We start from the raw sequence: 17,938 nt of genomic DNA, 5'->3' as shown, positions 1-17,938 counted from the left end.
TATAGGAATATAATATAAGTGTCCTATTTTAAATATAATAGAATTGATAGGCGATTAATTTTAGATGTCTTGTTTCAAATATAATATTAAGTGTCATAATATAAGTGTCCTATTTTAAATATAATAGAATTGATAGGCGAGTAATTTTGGCGAGTAATTTTAGGTGTCTTGTTTTAAATATAATATTAAGTGTCCTATTTTAAATATGATAGAACGATCAACAACCAACGACCAAACTTTTAATGTTTCGTCTTTAATATAATACTCCCTCCGTCCCAATTTATCTGTCTTGTTTGACTTTTTACGGTCAAATTGACTCAACTTTGACCGAAAATTTCACATGGTATAATACCGAAAATACTTATAAAATTTATATCATTAGAAAGTATGTTTAATCTACTTTTATATGTATATTTTAATTTTTAAAAATAATGAAAGAATGAGTTTTTATTTACGGTCAAAGTTAAGTCAATTTGACCATCAAAAGTGAAACAAGCGAGATAAATTGGAACAGAGGGAGTAGTATAATATAGATACATAAATTATAGACGTGGATAAGATATTAAAAAAAGAAAAAAGGAAATTCAATGATTTAAGTATTAAGCTTTGTGGAAACTCGAAAAGTTGAAGTAGCGAAGAAAATGCAAAGCGGGACCCATATGAGTACGTCGTAGACCCAAAAGCTTGAATTTCCATCTACGATTGAAAAACTGAACAAAAGCAAAGGGCCGAAGAAGATGGAGAGAGGGGGGATGATGGGAATACTAAGCAACAAAATAACAAAGCAAGACTTAAAGCCTGGGGATCACATCTACTCTTGGAGGCGCGCTTATATCTACGCTCATCACGGTTTTTTTATTTTTCCCCCTTTCTTTTAATTCTTCAATTTTTGTTTAAATTAATACTATCATTATTATTTTCGTCAGATTGTCTACATGGCTTGTTGATTTTAGGTCAGAAATTGAGTACTGAATTGAACTCATCTAGGGTAGTTTTAGGATTGCTATTCGTTGTTATATTATTACATACAGGCAACAAGAGTGTCTACATCTTCTTTTTTCTCGTGATGGATCACTGGCATTGTTACGTCAGATTAAATGTTCATTCTGTATTGATAATTTCATATCCAGTTTATAAAGTCGATATATTGTCAATTGGATTAATTATCACAACTGATGTAGTATTTGAACCATTGGACCTTCTGTTTTAAATTTAGAAATGTGTTGGATTACCTTTACAAGGCACTTGATTCGATTATTTTCGTGTGCATCGAGAACATTTTATTCTTTTCAAAATATATAAAGTTTTTAGTAATAATAATTATATGACCTAATGCTGAATTATGCGTACTATGTTGCTCGTTTTGCCTTTTTTCTTAAGGTTATAACTAGTTATAGTTTCAAACTTATTTGTCAGTAATAATAAATATTAAAAGTAAGCATACATGTTGAATTTTTTAATTATATTCTATTCTATTTTTAATTTTTTCTTTTTTTGTAAAGAGTAGATCTAGTTTGTAGTATGCACTGCACATTAATATTTTTCTTTTAAAGGAATCCGTCTCATCTAGATTACTTAATAGAAATGCCAAACATATACGAAAGAATTATATATTCAGTTTGATGTGTTTTTAGTTTATGTTTTTTATGCTGGAAATTTACACCACTATGTAAAAGCCTTTTTCTTCTAGGATTGTTCTAGATTTGGATTGGATATTTTAGGTTAATGGTTCCTGCCTTTTATTATTGATCTTTTGTGTGACGAGGTGCTTATATATTCTTTTTGAAATAGATAACTAAAAAACTAATTAGAATTAAGTGTTAAAATTCTAAAGTCTTGTATTGAGTTTTCTTTTAAATGATTGATCAAAGCTGGTGAAGACCAGCAATAAGTTGTTATAGGGATTTCTAACAAATCAAAATATGTATGGAACTGATATAATAGTTTGATTAAAACCGAATTAGAAAAATTTATACCTATCAAATTTAGCTTCACAGCTAGTAACAAAAAGTACTCGTAAATTATTTTTCCCTATGCAAAAATTAATGATAATAGTTAGTTGGTTAAACCTTAGAGAACATAGTAGTAGTTTCTTTTCACTGTTCATTACATTGTTGTAACATCTTACTGCATACGAATTAATTGCCAAAGAGATCTCCATATTTGTTTTTATCACATCTTCTGTTCTGTCTAAAATAGTTATGTAATATTTTAATCTTCAAAATCCCTGACTACTATCTTGAGCACAACTTGCTAACTTGTCTCTCATTGGTACCAGGGATATATATTGGTGATGGAAAGGTTATCCATTTTACTCGAGGTGCAGGTCAGGAAATTGGCACTGGAACTTTTTTAGACTCCATTTTTAGCTCATCTTCTCCTGATTCTTCGGATACTCCATGCCCTATATGTGGCAATCAAGGGAGTGCTAATGGTGTCATATCATCATGCATTGATTGTTTTCTTTCTGGTGGTGAACTGCATGTATTTTTATATAATGTGTCACCGCTTATCTTTCTTGCCCAAGCTCGAGGAGGCACCTGCACACTTGCAAAGTCTGATCCTTCTGAGGATGTGCTTTACCGTGCTAAGTACCTTCTTGAAAATGGTTTTGGATTTTATAATCTTTTTAAGAACAACTGTGAAGATTTTGCTATTTATTGCAAGACGGGATTGCTCTTGTTTACCAGTGTGAATGTAGGTCGTGGTGGGCAGACAGCATCCTTTTTAGCTGCTACCACTGCTGTTGCTTCTTCGCCACTTCGCTTCCTCACTACCAGCTTTGGTGGCCTGACTGCTGTTGGATTGGGGTCTTATTGTGTTAGCCGATTGGTCTCAGATATTGGAGTACGGCGAGATGTAATAAAAATTCCAGTGGAGAGACTTCTTTCTCGCTCTATCACTGATGAGGCTGAAGGAACAACACTAGCTGCCATGCCCAACTAGACTGTTCAGAGGTCAAAAATTGATTATTAAGTTTGTCGACTTTATGTATGCTTGTCTTTAAAAAAAGAAATTCAAATATTTTCATGTATTTCATTTGCTTGTGACATGCTGAATGTTTAGCATGACATCTGGTTTTATCTGCAAAACTTGTTCGTTCTACTTTGGTGAGCAGATGTGTATGTATTTATTCGCCTCATTTGTTATATGCTCTGTACTTTTATTTGTTTGAAAATATCGTAATTTGTCAACGTAATGACTAGTAATGTTTTAGGTGTTTTTTATTTATGGTCGTACACATTTAGCCTTTAGGAATGATATAAACACAGTTATATATCATATATGTGTGATATTTTAGCCTTTAGGAATGATTTAAACTCAGTTATATATAATATATGATATCATATATTGGACGGACATTGCTGTTTGATAAAGCTTCTTCAGATTTCTGAGTGTGCATACAAACAAGCAGACATAGGGACCCCAACAAATGCTTGGCATGCACTTCTGTACATGCCTAGATGTTCAATTCACATATTGTTTGTCTTCTTTGCAGTCTGTTTAAGAGGCACCTGGTTCATTCTTGTATATTATGTGTAATGTATTTATATGCTTTATTTACAAATAGATTTGATGCTGGTACGGGGGATGTTCCTTTGAACTGCACTTCTCTAACTGGAGTGTTTTTTTTCCAACGATCAATATCAATGTGCTTGTTTATTTTCATATATTAGTTGCCACTGTATAACTATTCATAAAAATGTTATAAACATCATCGTAGTCCATGTTTGAAATTGCTCTCTACTGTATATCTGGATTTGGTAATTTATCAAATGATGACCCTTTCCTATCCACCTTATTCAATACCTTTGATTCACTAAAGAAAGCATTTATAAGGTAAGAGAACAATATTGACAGAGTGCAATTTTTTCCATGAAGGAGCAAGTAGATTGAGCTTATGAAGTTGTTAGGTTGGATAATGTTATTCATCTTAATCAAACACAACATATTATGTGATTAAATATATCAATTGTATGTCAGCGTTAGGGATGGGCATCGGGTCAGGTCCCCAACCCCGATCCCCAAGTGTTAGGGTTTGGGCAAGTCGGGTGAAATGTCCATCCCTAGTTGGTGTATGTAGATTTAATTTTCGTTTGTTGAATGGTAGTTGCCTTAATAATAATTAATTGCATTACGAATCTTCTAGTATTATTATTTGCTTATATCATTGCTCTTTGTCTCTCTCGATGAGTGGAAAAAATGATATTTAAAAATAGTTTTTTTTATATATATAAATAAATATATATATATATATATATATAAATATATATATATATATATATATATATATAGTTTAGGTTACCGTATTTAATGTATGCTCAGGTAGCATCTATATTTCTGGGAAACACACCCAGTGGTACCACTGTATTTTGTTGGGTCCTTGCAAGATGCAAATTGACACAGAATGCAGACGCTGGCAGAGCAAAATTTAATTAAAAAAAAGGGTTGTGCTCCCTCCAAGAGCGACAAAGGTTGAATTTGGACGGCCTTATCTCTTCATAAAAAGATTATTTTAAGATTGATCCCTTAGATACGAGAGTCAAATACATGATCTGTTAGTCAACTATCGAAAACTTAAGTGCGAGAACTGAGAAATGTTGGATGTATGCAACGTACTAGGAGGCTGTTTCCAAAAATTGATCCGTAGGTGGGAGTTATGATGCTTGAAAATGTGCTGGATGTATGCAGTCTTATCCCAAAACGGATCCATGACATTGCCAATACCAGTCGTCATGAATTTGACACCTTAACCACTACTAGGTCAATGCATCATCTTTTTGCCTATTAGAGCAGGTAGTGATAGATAATCTTATATAGAGGAAATGTCCCAGTGGATAACAAGACCGACTTTGCTGAGAAAGTTACCAATAGGATATTTAGCAATACACCAGACGACCGGGCTACTTTTCTAGTCTTCCATGTTTGTTTGTTACTTGTTAGTCACATTAGGTGTATAATATTTGTCCCTCACTTTGTTCCTGTCTCTATGATTGATATTTCATAGAGTATCATATGATTAATACTGCAATTTTCCAACTACACTGTGCGTATAAAATGCTTAATATGGACATTTGATAGTCATATAATATGGAACACTCGTACATTTCTCCAATTTGGCTGATACCCTAGTCAACCAAACCAAACTACCTGGAACAGTAACTTGATATGTGCTATTTAACATATCACATAAAACATCAAATTCAATAGTAATAACACAGGCGATCACCCAAAAAGTACTGGCAACATCAGATTCTTAAAATCCCACAACATACAATAGACAGATTGTAACACCAATCTTTAATCCTTATAGATACAAATTACTGTTCTGGTACCTTATTTGCTTGGTTTATTGTTCTTTTATAGGATCAAGTGCAGTTGTTTCTACATACGACTCCTACTGTTTATTGATCCCATCTTTTTAGCTATCTCTCTGAGCACAAACTTTTGAATCTTCCCGGTTGCTGTTTTCGGAAGCTCCTCCATAAACACCACTGTCTTAGGCACCATGTAATGCGCCAACTTACTTCTGCAGTACTCTATTATCTCCGACTCCTTGACTTCCCCCTTATTCCGGCCTTGGTGTAAACTCACAAAAGCACATGGTGTCTCTCCCCAGAACTCGTCAGGTCTTGCCACCACTGACGCCTCATTAATCAAAGGATGCATATACAACACTGATTCCACCTCCACACTGCTCACATTCTCGCCACCGCTTATAATCACATCCTTTGATCTGTCCTTGATTTCCAAATACCCATCAGGATGCACCACGCCAACGTCTCCCGTGTAAAACCACCCATCTTTCGTCATGCACTTTGATGTCGCTTCTGGATCTTTAAGGTAACCAAGCATCAAACAGCCGCCTCTCAGGACAATTTCTCCTAGGCTTGTTCCGTCTCGCTTCACACTCACACCCGACTCAGAATCAATCACGTCCACCTCTGTCATCCCAACTGTCCTCACTCCTTGTCGAGCCTTTAATCTTGCAATCTCAGTAGCCGGTAATTGATTCCATTTGGATTTCCACGCACAGGACACTATTAGGCCGCCAGTCTCCGTGAGTCCATAACCATGAGTCACAATGAATCCCAGTGATTCAGTTTTCAAAATCACAGCTGCAGGAGGAGGAGCACCAGCAGTTAGGATCTGTACTGGACAACTTAGTGGTTTGACATGTGCAAAATTAGATAGCAGATTGAGTACAACAGGGGCGCTACACATGTGCGTTACTCCATGTCTGCTAATTGCAGAGTAGATGGTGTGAGCATCGAATTTCCGGAGACAAATGTTGGTCCCACCTAGTGCAGCCATCCCCCAGGTGAAGCTCCATCCGTTGGCATGAAACATAGGTAAGGTCCACAAGTATACCGGCTGTTTCGGAACCGACCATTCCACTAATGAATCAAATGAAATAATGAATGCCCCCCTATGGCTCTGCACTACACCTTTCGGGGCTGATGTAGTCCCTGAGGTGTAATTTAATGTCAGTGGATCCCATTCGCTCTTCGGTCGGACCCACTTAAACTCTGGATCACCCTTGATCACCATAACCTCATAAGTCAACTGGAAATCAGCAGATGATACTAGTCTTGATTCTTCAAATTCTTGGTCAGCGATGAGTACTAGAACCGGAACCTTAAAGTTAGGTGGGAACATAGAAATGGCTTCGGAAACAACCGAGGCTGACTGATAATCAACAAAAACAAGCTTGGACCCGCTATGGCGAAGCATGACAGAGATGGTACGAGCATCAAGGCGAGTGTTGATAGTGTTGAGCACGGCGCCAGCCATAGGAATAGCGAAATGGAGCTCATACATGGCTGGAATGTTAGGTGCAATGACGGATACAACGTCGCCTCTTCCGAGTCCAAGATTGGATATGGAAGAAGCAAGTTGAAGACATCTGAGGTGAGTTTGTGACCAAGTGTAGGTAGTCTGGTTGTATACAAGAGAAGGGCAGTCTCCGTAAACAACAGCAGCTCTGTCTAGGAATCCTAGAGGTGTCAAAGGGCTTGAATTTGCAGCTCCTGGCTTTAAATTATCCATGTCTATTAGGAGGAAAATGAGATTGCAATGTAGTAATTTGGTATCAAGTTGGGGACTAAGGAAATGGAGAGTGAGTTGTTTTTATACTATTTTTTATGACAGCAAAAGTTGTTTTTATACTTGTGATGTGAGTGCCTTGAATAAACCTACTTTAGAGTTGTTAGAATTTATAGTTTTCTTTTGTTTTTCTTAGCATCAGTAATTTGAAGCAAAGTTGTTTTGAGTCCAGCATTTGTCAGTACTATAAAATACAAGTACACCCAGGTTGAACTCGTGCCCTTTGGCCCATCCTCAGTTATTGCTTAGCTCTTTAGATTACAAAATTATTAGGAACTTTTTCTTCTTTTGCCGACCTTAAAATTAAATAAAATCTTAGAGATATCAAATTAGATTCCATATAATTCACAGATATTAAATATTAAATTTTTTGCACATTTTAAATGGTGTTAGGCTGTTAACGTATGTTGAATAAGATGAAATTCCCAGTTCTTGTTTATCTATTTCTAAATTTTTATAGGCATTAGTTTTTTACATTTTTAAAAATTTTATACAATTATAATTTTGTCCACTCACTTAGTAGCCTGCTCTCTCGAAAAACTGTTTAAAAAAAACTAATAACCTGAGCATAAGAAACACATTAAATTTTATTTATTATTTTCTTAAATGTGGTGATAGAGTTGTTCATTTTTCTCTCAATCAATGGTAGTTGGCATTTCTCAAACTTAAACTATGAACCAAGCCAAAGAATATGTTTAGCAAATTTCAATTAGAATAGTAAATCTAATGTATGTATATTTTATGTAAAATAAAATATGAATATTAATTAAAAATATGATATTCGTGTAAATTATTCTTCATACAATTTGAATTTTGATTATTACATATTCAGATTATTAATTTAATATACATATTTAATCATTGAAAGAAGAGCATCTTAAAGTTAATATAGTAAGTGGTTAATTTAGAAATGTAGTTAATGATTTTAATAAATGTATTAAAATGTTGTGTTGATATAATGCTCGTACATTTGACATCAAATCCATCTCATGAGGTAATGGGTTAAAAACCAATCAAATGCATTTTTTTAATATTAATATGATTAAAAGGTAAACAATTTACTAAATAGAATCAAATCCCATCTTAATGTATAATAAATGTAATAGATAAAAAATTGTAGCTAAGATCTGACTTACTGTATTCAATACCTTGGAACTAGAACTGATATTCTAATATGATATATAGGAATAGGAATTTTTTAATTGACAATTGTCTAAGAGTTCAATTTTTCAATAATATGTAAAAATCCTATATACAAAATTTGGGCAATAAAGGCAAATTATTGAATGACAATGAATTTGGGTCTGTTTGGTCACACCACTGAATAAGTGGATTATTGGCCTTATAAGTAGTGGGTACTTATTTATATGAGTATTTGTTATAAGTTAAATATTGGTAATGACCTATTTTTTTCAACTTATTTTGATTTTAGTTTTATTTTATTTTAATTTTTAAATTTATATTTTTAAATGTTAAGTTAATTTAAAAGTCATGAGTTAAGATAATAATATTTAAAAATATTTATTTTACTGTATTTAAGTTAAAAAAATCTAACTTATAAGTAAAATTAACCAAACACTTAACTAATTTATAACTATTATATATTTATTACTTTTAAGTTACTTATAAATTTTAAATTATAAATTAATTATTTTAAAATTTATGAAACAGATTAGTCAATCTACTATTAAAAGCACTAACAAAAAATACCCCACAAACTGTGTTTTTTAGTTAATGGAAAGTCTCCAAATTGGCTTCATCCAAATTGGCTTCGATGAGTCCTTCGGTAAAATTTTAAGAACGTGTTGGTTCTCATTTGCGTGTTCAATCTCACACTTTCACATGATCACTTATTGTAACGTCACCATGATCTAATATGCTGGTTTCTGCATTTACACATTTTTATTTTAATGAACTATCATGACAGACACTTTGGGTCGTTGTAATTATTCTGGATTTAACTAGTTACATAGCTGATTGAAAGAATGCCCAAAATACACCACTTTCTAGTTTTAAGTGCCCGAAATACTCATCGGCGGGAAAACTGTCCAAAATACCCACTGAATACGCATGTTACGTATGCGTTTTTTTTATAAAAAAATACGCATGTGAGACATGCGTATTCTCTGAGTGAATACGCATGTCTCACATGCATATTCTTTGTATTTTTTTAGAAAAATAGAATACGCATGATGGTAATGCGTATTCAGTGGGTATTTTGGGCGGTTTTCCCACCGGTGGGTATTTTGGGCAAATCTCTCAAAATGGTGGGTATTTTGTTTTTTCACCCGAGTTGATTAGTGGTAATTGTTTATAGTTCCAACTTGAATTGAATATCCGTCAGTTGTAGTTGGCGGGTAATAGTCATTTCTCGATCTTAAACAATGAATTATTTAATAAGTAATATATATCGTTAATTATAAAATACTAGCTTACGGCCCGTGCGATGTACAGGTCTTGGTTAATATTTATATATTTTTCATTTTTATTTTATGTAATTTTATTAAAATTCTATATAAATAATTAAATACTAAATAATGATTATATAATATAATTTTATTGTTTATAATTTCAAGTTAAGTTCAAATAATATATGATGATTGGATCTTATTCATAAATAATAATGTAAATGTTTGTCGTTGATAAGATTCGAATCTGAAAACTTATATGTATCTTTATAAATAATAATATAAATGTTTGTTGTTAACGGGATTCGAACCTGAGAACTTATATTTATCTTTATAAATAATAATTTAAATGTTTGTTGTTGACGGGATTCGAACATGAGACCTTGTGTAGTGTATTTTAGTATTTGGATCTAACGGCTCTGATTTTTGATGAAAAAGATCTGACGGTCGTGATGAAAAGAAATAACCAAAATGAGGGTTAACTAAAATACAAATTATACCATATTCTCATTATTATAATATATTATAGATATACTGGCAGATAAAATGACTATATATATGATGGTATATAAAAAGGTTTACACTTAAATTCATGGTATTTCATCCAATCACTTATATTTGTTTGAATTTTAGAATACATATGAAAGTTTTTTGTATTTGCTTTTTAAATTTTTAACTTTGAAAGTGGATCTAGATTAGAAATATGATATATAAATTATTTATAATTTTATTTTATTTTTAAATCCAGCCAACTAAGCCAAGTAATATGTTTAAGGGATTTCAATTAGAATAGTAGATCTAATGTATGTATGTTTTATGTAAAACAAAATATGAATATTAATTAAAAATATGATATTCATGTAAATTATTCTTCATATAATTTGAATTTGAATTATTATATTTTCAGATTGTTTATATAATATATATATTTAATTATCGAAAGGAGAGTATTTTAAAGTTAATATAGTAAGTGAGCAATTTAGAAATATAGTTAATGATTTTAATAAATATATAGTTGGCACAATTGTCGTAGATTATTAAGTCCATCGTCTCTAAGGGCACATGAATAATTTACTATATAAAATCAAACTCATGTTCACATATAATAGATATTATATGTAATAGATAAAAAAATATATAATTAAGATGGACCCATGTTCACATATAATAGATGTAATAGATAAAAAAATGTAAGTAAGATCTGAATTACTTTATTCAATACCTTGGAACTAGAACTGATAATTTTAATATGATATATAGGAATATAAATTTTTTAATAGACAATTGTCTGCCCGCAAGGGTTGACTCAGTTGGTTAAAGAGATGATAACTCCTGAGTCAGACCTTGTCGCTTAAATGTGGTTTACTGCGCATCCGAAAGGTAGTGGCTGCGGGTTCCCTACGATAAAAAAAATTGACAATTGTCTTGACTTCAATTTTTCTGAAAAATATGTAAATATCTCATATACGAAATTTGGGCATCAAAGGCAAATTATTGAATGACAAAGAACTTGATATTTTTTTTTGACGAAATATGTGATTTCTATTAATTACGCAAATCATTCAACATAATAGACTCTAAACTGATAGAAACAGACCTCCCATCAAAAACTCGACCGGGAAAAGAACTCGACTCTCTTGCTAAGACATGAGCCGCCTCGTTAGCCGATCGTTTAATGTAAAACAATTCTATGTTTAACTCCTTGAGTATCTCCCGACACTCCCTTATAATATGACCAAACGGCGAGCGCATTTTAATCGAGCTTCTTACAACTTGAACTACTGATAAGAAATCCGACTCAATCACTGTCTCCTGCCATTTGTTAAGCTTACACCAGCTTAGAGCCTCTTTCACTGCCATAGCTTCTGCAAATTCCGCACAGACGTTACCTTGGTACGATTCTGATCTACCATAAATCACCTCCCCCTTGTCATTTCGTGCTAGCATACCAATGCCATAAGAAGAACTCTCAGTAAATATCGCCGCATCAACCGTTACCTTGACTGCACCATTTTTTGGCCTAACCCAGACCTGAGCTCCATCTCCATGTTCAATGAACTGATACAGAGCCTGTGTAGAAAACTTCTTGGCCCTACTGTAATCTGCAAGATACTGCCTCATTGATGTTAACACCCCATCTACTGAAGACTTCTTGTTATCCCATACGAACTGGTTTATAGCATTCCATATGGCCCAGCACAGCGAAACTATCTCAGCATGTTCTTCCTTTTTCGACTTTTCAAAAACCGACTCCAGCCATCTACCAAAACTATCAGCATCCACCCCTTGGTACGTCACTTCTAAATTATAGAGCTTTGCAAATGGGAACAAATGAAGCCATTCCCCATATATTAAAGCCCTATCCAAGTGTATCTCCATCCACCCATTAATACCCCTCCCCTTTTCCCAGGTAAATTGATGACCAACCAATTCCATATCTATTAATCCTGTCTCTGCAAGCACCTCATTGAATCCCTCAATCAATCTATCTGGATAAAGTGCACCTCCCTTCTTATCCAACTGAGATGTAACATTGTTCATATCTCCGATAGCGCACCGGGGTAGATTGGAATCTCTAGCCAAGTTTCTAAGGAAGTCCCAAGTTTTTCGACGTTGAGCTTGGTCTGGCTCTCCATAGATTCCCGTTAATCTCCACATATCCTTATTTTCAGAACACACCTCGACATCAATATGATTCCTCGAAATGCTTCGTAACTTAACTTGATCTTTCTCTTTCCACATCAATGTTAACCCTCCACTTCGACCTTGAGGGTCAACCGTTAACATTCCATCGAACCTCAACTCTCTCCTTACCCGCTCCAACCTGCCTTTACTGTCCTTCGTTTCACACAGAAAAATAAACGACGGTCTTTCCTGATCCACCAGGTCTTTAATGAACCGAACACTTGAGGGTAGGCCAACCCCCCGACAGTTCCAGCTACAGATGCTCATAATACTAGGCGGGACTGCATAACAGTACCCGCCCCCAACAAGCTTTTTTGGTTCTCTGACTCAGACATATTTGCTTCTTTCATTGCTATATCCTCCACTGCATTATCTGTAATAGGCCCACTTTCCTCAACCCCATCTACTCTTCTTCTTTTTGGGTCCGATATTAAAAGCCCAGCTATTTCCTTTCCAATTATATTTATATCCCGCCTCTCATTTGAAATAGACATATTTTTGGGTTCTATAACCGTCACCACTTGATCTCCTCCACTAATTTTGCCCGTTATCTCTGAGATCCCTAATTTTCTGGAATTATGATCTCCACTAGCACAATTCTCACTAACCTCTTGCCTGTGTGTCTCCACTCCTCCGCCGTCCTCCTCCTTGTTATTTAACTTCACCGGAATTAAGGCTGCACCATTTGCTCCCCGCAGCCACTGATTTTCTTTACTTGCACCATGTCCTCTTGACGGTGCCCGCAAAGAACTGTCATAATGTGTCACTTCCTTAGCTTGTGGATTATCGAACATGTCCTCACAAAATTTCTCAGTATGCCCTATCCTATCACAATAGAAACAGAAGGATGGGAGTCGTTTGTACTAGAATCGGAACCACAGCCATTCCCCTCATGGTTTTTTAATTTTCATTCGGTTTTTTAAAGGACGATCGATGTTAATAGCCACTCTGATTCTTAAGAAATTTCTGCACATTTCTTGAAAATTCCTTGGATCAGATTCCACAAACCTCCCTACAAAATTACCTATGGACTTCAAAATGAATTTTGATTTGTATCCAATCGGTACATCATATATCTGAACCGACATAGACAACTCTGATAGCTTCACATCTTTTAGTTGCTCGTCCAGATTGAATTTCTTAATTAGTAGAACTTGTTGATTCAAGGTCCATGGTCCATCCTCCAAAACCCTTTGCATATCCCTGTCATGGAAAAACTTAAATAAAAACATATTCATCCGATTAGTTTCCTCCATAAACACTCCCTTGACCGGCCTCTAGATCGAGCAAGTGTATCCTGCATGGCCATGAAATTCACTTTCTTATTAGTTACAAATCTTCCTACCAAACACCTATCCAACCCCTCCGTGTTCGTGTCCTCCAGTATATACTCCAGTATAAGCCCCTCCATCTCATCCTTATTCAAAGGTAGATTGACATATGCTTCCTCTAAATTCTTTTCGCGTGAAGAAGTCGTCATGTCAAAGAACTAAAACAAAAACCAGCAATAATGAAACTAAACTCACGTTCAATTCAAAAAAACTCACCACCAATAGATGAGACAGATAAAACTCATCATAAGATGAACTTGATATTGATTAGCCAATCTACAATTAAATTCATAGAAGCACTAACAAAAAAAGAAGCCCACGAAAGGTGTTTTTTAGTAAATTGAAGTCTCCAAATTGGCTTCGATGAATCCTTCAGTACAATTTTACAAACATGTTGGTTCTCATTTGCGTGTTCAACCTCACATCACATGATCACTTATTGCAACGTAAGGCGATCTACGTCACCAAGATCGAATATGTAGTAGTTTTCTGCATCTACACCTTTATATTTTAATGAACTATCGTGACAGACACTTTGCACCTTTGTAAATATACTGGATTTAAATGATTACATAGTTGATTAGTGGTCATTGTTTATAGTTCCAACATGAATTGAATCCATCGTTGGCAGTCATCTCGCAGAAAGTAAATGCGTTTTTGTTTTGATATTAATAGATATAAGTCTTTCTTTTATGAAAGTATGAAACCAAAATATGATTAGCGCCAATGTAAATGTTACAACTTTAAACTTAATACTTCCTTCAAATAATGAATGAACCAGTGTTTTATTTTATTTTGGGGGATTATATAATACTAGTAGCTCAATAGATAATCAAATCCCGTGCATATAAACTAAAAGATTGACTACAGGATCCATGAAACAGACATAGCTCAAGTGAGCACTTCAAAATTAGGGCAATCACACTACCAAAGTCTAGGTCTATTAAAAGGTAGTACATAATAAGAATAACAAGAAGCAACAAATACAAGTGGCACGTAAGGTTGCTGTTTCTGGAACAAGCTTCCATCATGCAAGGACAAAACTAATTCCACAAGAAATTCCACAGAGAATCAGCCCAATTAATGCCAAGAAGTTAAACTTTCTGCAAAAGAAAAAAAATATATGAGACATGATTTCTGATATCATATTAAAAAAATAACATTTTCTCATATGTTACACGTATGTGTTCATGACCATTTCAAAATTCAGGCAGATTCTATACTAGTATCCAAATCTGATAGACTGGATGCACTTCAGAAGTCGGCATTATTGTTTTTAAGAATTAACATATTTTGATAGAACTCTTAAATACTTGGCACTCAAAATAGATATAAGCAACGGATCTTGAGAGCCCTGGATTAAGAATCAAGAGATATTCTTTCCATTGTTCAAATAACTAATGCACATAAAATAAGTGCAGATAATATTTCTAGCCTTGACTCTTAAGAAAGTCCGATTTGATCAATCTTATATTTTAAGTTTTAGTTAAAACCTATAAGCTCAATGGAAATAAGAAAAAACACATTCAGACTAGGGGATAAAAAGTGTGAGATCAATCTCAACATTAAGAGAGGAGAATCTACTCGAGCGTGGTACCTACATTAGTTACTCTACAGCATATGCAAAGTTGAATTGGATTATTAGACTTTAGCTATTTATCAGGATACTTGAAGACCTGTAGTTTAGCACCTTCAGAATCAGTCAATCAGATCCCACAATGAGAAGCTGGCAACTTCCCCACCCAAAATTCAGTAGTCTAGGCAGCCAGGTCTAACACCAAAGCCATAATATCCCCTCTATAACAGTGTAAAACACATGGTTTTTAGGCCCAAAAGACATTTAAATAAATGGATTAATTATTTACTAAATGTAAAGTACTTAAGAAATGACCCACTACTCGAGCACAAAAACCAAGGTTTAAGAAATTTAGTCACCGTACTCCACATATCACTTCAAGCTTTATATTGAGAGCACAAGAAAAGCTGAAAGCAAACTGAACCTTATTTAAATAAACAGAACTCACTTGGCATGTTAACATGAAAGAGGACCACCAAATGTTTGGCCTTCTAGAAATAGGTCAATGACAAATTACATGCTCTACTCAGCTTAGCAATAATGCAACAGGGACCGTTACACTATAAATCACCCATGCAGTAGTTTTTAACCATATTTGACAACAATTTACATATTATACTTGTTTTCAAATCTTAAGCTTAATATTACACTTGCAAAATCTACGTCTGGCACTTTGTTTACTTAATACGATTACCAATGATGATAACCTAAATGCTATTGATCACTTGAGAGTGTACTATGAGCAAGTTGCTAACATAAAAAGATGAAAGATAGAATCCAATCAAATAAACTATATAAAGAAAATGATAAGGGTAGTGTAATGTAGCTCAAATGATTTATTCCCTATTAGCTGTCCTCACAAATTTGAATCAACAATAAAGGATGTTTTTATCTGATGATCAAGAAACTTACCAAGAAGACACATAAACGTCTCATTATTTCCCAAAGTTTACAACAAAATGTGTGTCTGGAATCATTAAGCACTACTTGGCACATGGTATTGTCGAATTTCAATAGGAAAGATCATCATAACAATCACAAGTTTTAGTTTAATACATCCAACACAAAAATTTGCAAAACATGAAAAGATATAATACAAAATGCGAATCTAAATCAAACAAAAGAAATAAAAAAGAAGTTGTTTAACTAGAAAGACGTACCCAATGGTAAGACGTTTTTGTGGATCACCACTAGAGTAGCCGGTGAAATAGAAATATCGAGCAACAAGGTAAACAAAGCCAAGAGCGGCAGAAATTATCGGGTGCTTAATTCCTCCAACTACCATGAAAATATAGAATGACGGCATCCACTCCAACGAGTTTTGGTGACCTCTCTATACCATGATAACCAAAACAAAAAACAAAATCGATAATGATCCAGCATTACTACAATTGCTTTGCAATATTGAAATGCCACATCCATAAATCCGGAACACTTAACACCAGTCACTTTATTAGTTACTTATTTGGTATTTCACATCAAAAAACGATTTAAGCACAGCCTTTGTGGAAGAACTCCAACGAGAAGTAAAAAGTAGGCCTCTGGACACACTCATGACTCAACCCTAGACACTCTAAGACCCCTTTTCAAACCTGCTCTAATTTCATTGTTTGCACATTTCAAGTTAAGCCGAATCAAGACATTCTAAAATATGTTACCTTTTTTGAGCCAAACCTCGCAGCCCAAATCTTTCAGAAGGCCGCCAAAATACCAATTCAGTCCAATTACAGACTACAACCAAACTTTTACGTAATGTGATGTATCCATATCATTTGAAATTAATTTTGAATTCATATATTTAAAACTTCCAAACGACTTAATGTAATCAGCTAGAATGTTCAATTCAACTCAGGCTACTTATGAGACAAATATTTTTGGCATTTGAGCTCAATTTCTTATCGAGTCAGAGAATTTTCACAGCCTTACCTCCACCCCATTTCCCAGATAACAAGAATCACAAGATCATACATTACGGTCTTCACTTACCCTCCCTCTATCCTTAATACTAGTCAATCAACTTAAAAAAACACAAGATCGAATCTTTAAAAAAAAAGAGCCCAGATTTGACAGACCTGAATACAATTGAAGAGATTAGCATCCTTATTCTCAGATTCTGAAGCATACATAGCAGGATAAGTAACATTGTACCTATAATCATCAAGTTAAACATAAACCCACAACACAATCAACCACCCCATCATCACACATCATGAAAAAAACACTAGAAATTCAATAAAAAAATTAATGGTTAATTAAGAAAAATACACAAGCATATAAAAGAAATATAAAAAAAAAACATACTTGCGGCGAGCTTTACCAACTTGAGTAGCCATCCAGAAATTAAGCAAACCATAGAGAGAAAGAATTAGAACAACGTAACCGTACTCTTTAGGTAGCATTTCTACTCCGGCCATTTTATAAATCTCCGGCGAATCGTTGATAGAAAATGTTGAGAAATAATACTAGTAAAGTAACACTGTATACTTTGGTCTTGCTTTCCCACTGGATGATTGTACCGTTATATTTTGGGCCGCGTAGTTGAAACTGAATCTAATCGCACGTTGCCCCGTTTTTAGCGTTTATTGATCCTTCTGCGGATATTATACACTAATCTAAGATTTAAGTTCTCACCTGGACTAGTAGTTTAATCTAAAACTACATTAGTTTTCATATAATATTTATTTTAATTAAATTAATATTTAATATTAATATATATATATATATATATTACTATTATATGAAATATTAAAATTTTGATACAATACCTTTTTTTGGGTACACGCCGATTTTACTTAATTATCCTTAAAATTAATTTTACCTAATTACTCTTA

General features: G+C 33.9%; 3 protein-coding genes across 3 annotated transcripts; 1 reads left to right on the top strand and 2 right to left on the bottom strand.

The window, feature by feature from the left end:
- Window positions 1-603: 603 nt before the first annotated feature.
- On the top strand, window positions 604-3,149 carry LOC141712228 (protein LEAD-SENSITIVE 1). The gene is made up of 2 exons (XM_074515079.1): window positions 604-849; window positions 2,279-3,149. The coding sequence occupies exons 1-2, from the start codon at window positions 738-740 to the stop codon at window positions 2,944-2,946; spliced, it is 780 nt and encodes a 259-aa protein (XP_074371180.1). The 5' UTR covers window positions 604-737; the 3' UTR covers window positions 2,947-3,149.
- A 1,936-nt stretch (window positions 3,150-5,085) lies between these two features.
- LOC141712227 (2-methylpropanoate--CoA ligase CCL4-like) lies at window positions 5,086-7,213 on the bottom strand. The gene has a single exon (XM_074515078.1). It carries the CDS (start codon window positions 7,048-7,050, stop codon window positions 5,386-5,388), a length of 1,665 nt encoding a protein of 554 aa, XP_074371179.1. The 5' UTR covers window positions 7,051-7,213; the 3' UTR covers window positions 5,086-5,385.
- A 7,147-nt stretch (window positions 7,214-14,360) lies between these two features.
- Window positions 14,361-17,711, bottom strand: LOC141712226 (uncharacterized). The gene is made up of 4 exons (XM_074515077.1): window positions 17,409-17,711; window positions 17,180-17,255; window positions 16,268-16,440; window positions 14,361-14,634 (listed from the first exon to the last, which is right to left on the bottom strand). The coding sequence occupies exons 1-4, from the start codon at window positions 17,519-17,521 to the stop codon at window positions 14,559-14,561; spliced, it is 438 nt and encodes a 145-aa protein (XP_074371178.1). The 5' UTR covers window positions 17,522-17,711; the 3' UTR covers window positions 14,361-14,558.
- Window positions 17,712-17,938: the final 227 nt, after the last annotated feature.

Source organism: Apium graveolens, chromosome 3 (genome assembly GCF_009905375.1).
Source record: "Apium graveolens cultivar Ventura chromosome 3, ASM990537v1, whole genome shotgun sequence".
Lineage (NCBI taxonomy): Eukaryota > Viridiplantae > Streptophyta > Magnoliopsida > Apiales > Apiaceae > Apium > Apium graveolens.
This window is presented reverse-complemented; position numbering and strand designations above follow the sequence as displayed.

Coding starts and splice junctions, on each gene's coding strand:
- LOC141712227 (XM_074515078.1), bottom strand. CDS start 7,050: ATGGATAATTTAAAGCCAGGAGCTGCAAATTCAAGCCCTTTGACACCT.
- LOC141712228 (XM_074515079.1), top strand. CDS start 738: ATGGAGAGAGGGGGGATGATGGGAATACTAAGCAACAAAATAACAAAG. Junction 850..2,278: donor TTATATCTACGCTCATCACG/GTTTTTTTATTT, acceptor CATTGGTACCAG/GGATATATATTGGTGATGGA.
- LOC141712226 (XM_074515077.1), bottom strand. CDS start 17,521: ATGGCCGGAGTAGAAATGCTACCTAAAGAGTACGGTTACGTTGTTCTA. Junction 17,256..17,408: donor GTTGGTAAAGCTCGCCGCAA/GTATGTTTTTTT, acceptor TGATGATTATAG/GTACAATGTTACTTATCCTG. Junction 14,635..16,267: donor CAAAAACGTCTTACCATTGG/GTACGTCTTTCT, acceptor TTTCTTTTGCAG/AAAGTTTAACTTCTTGGCAT.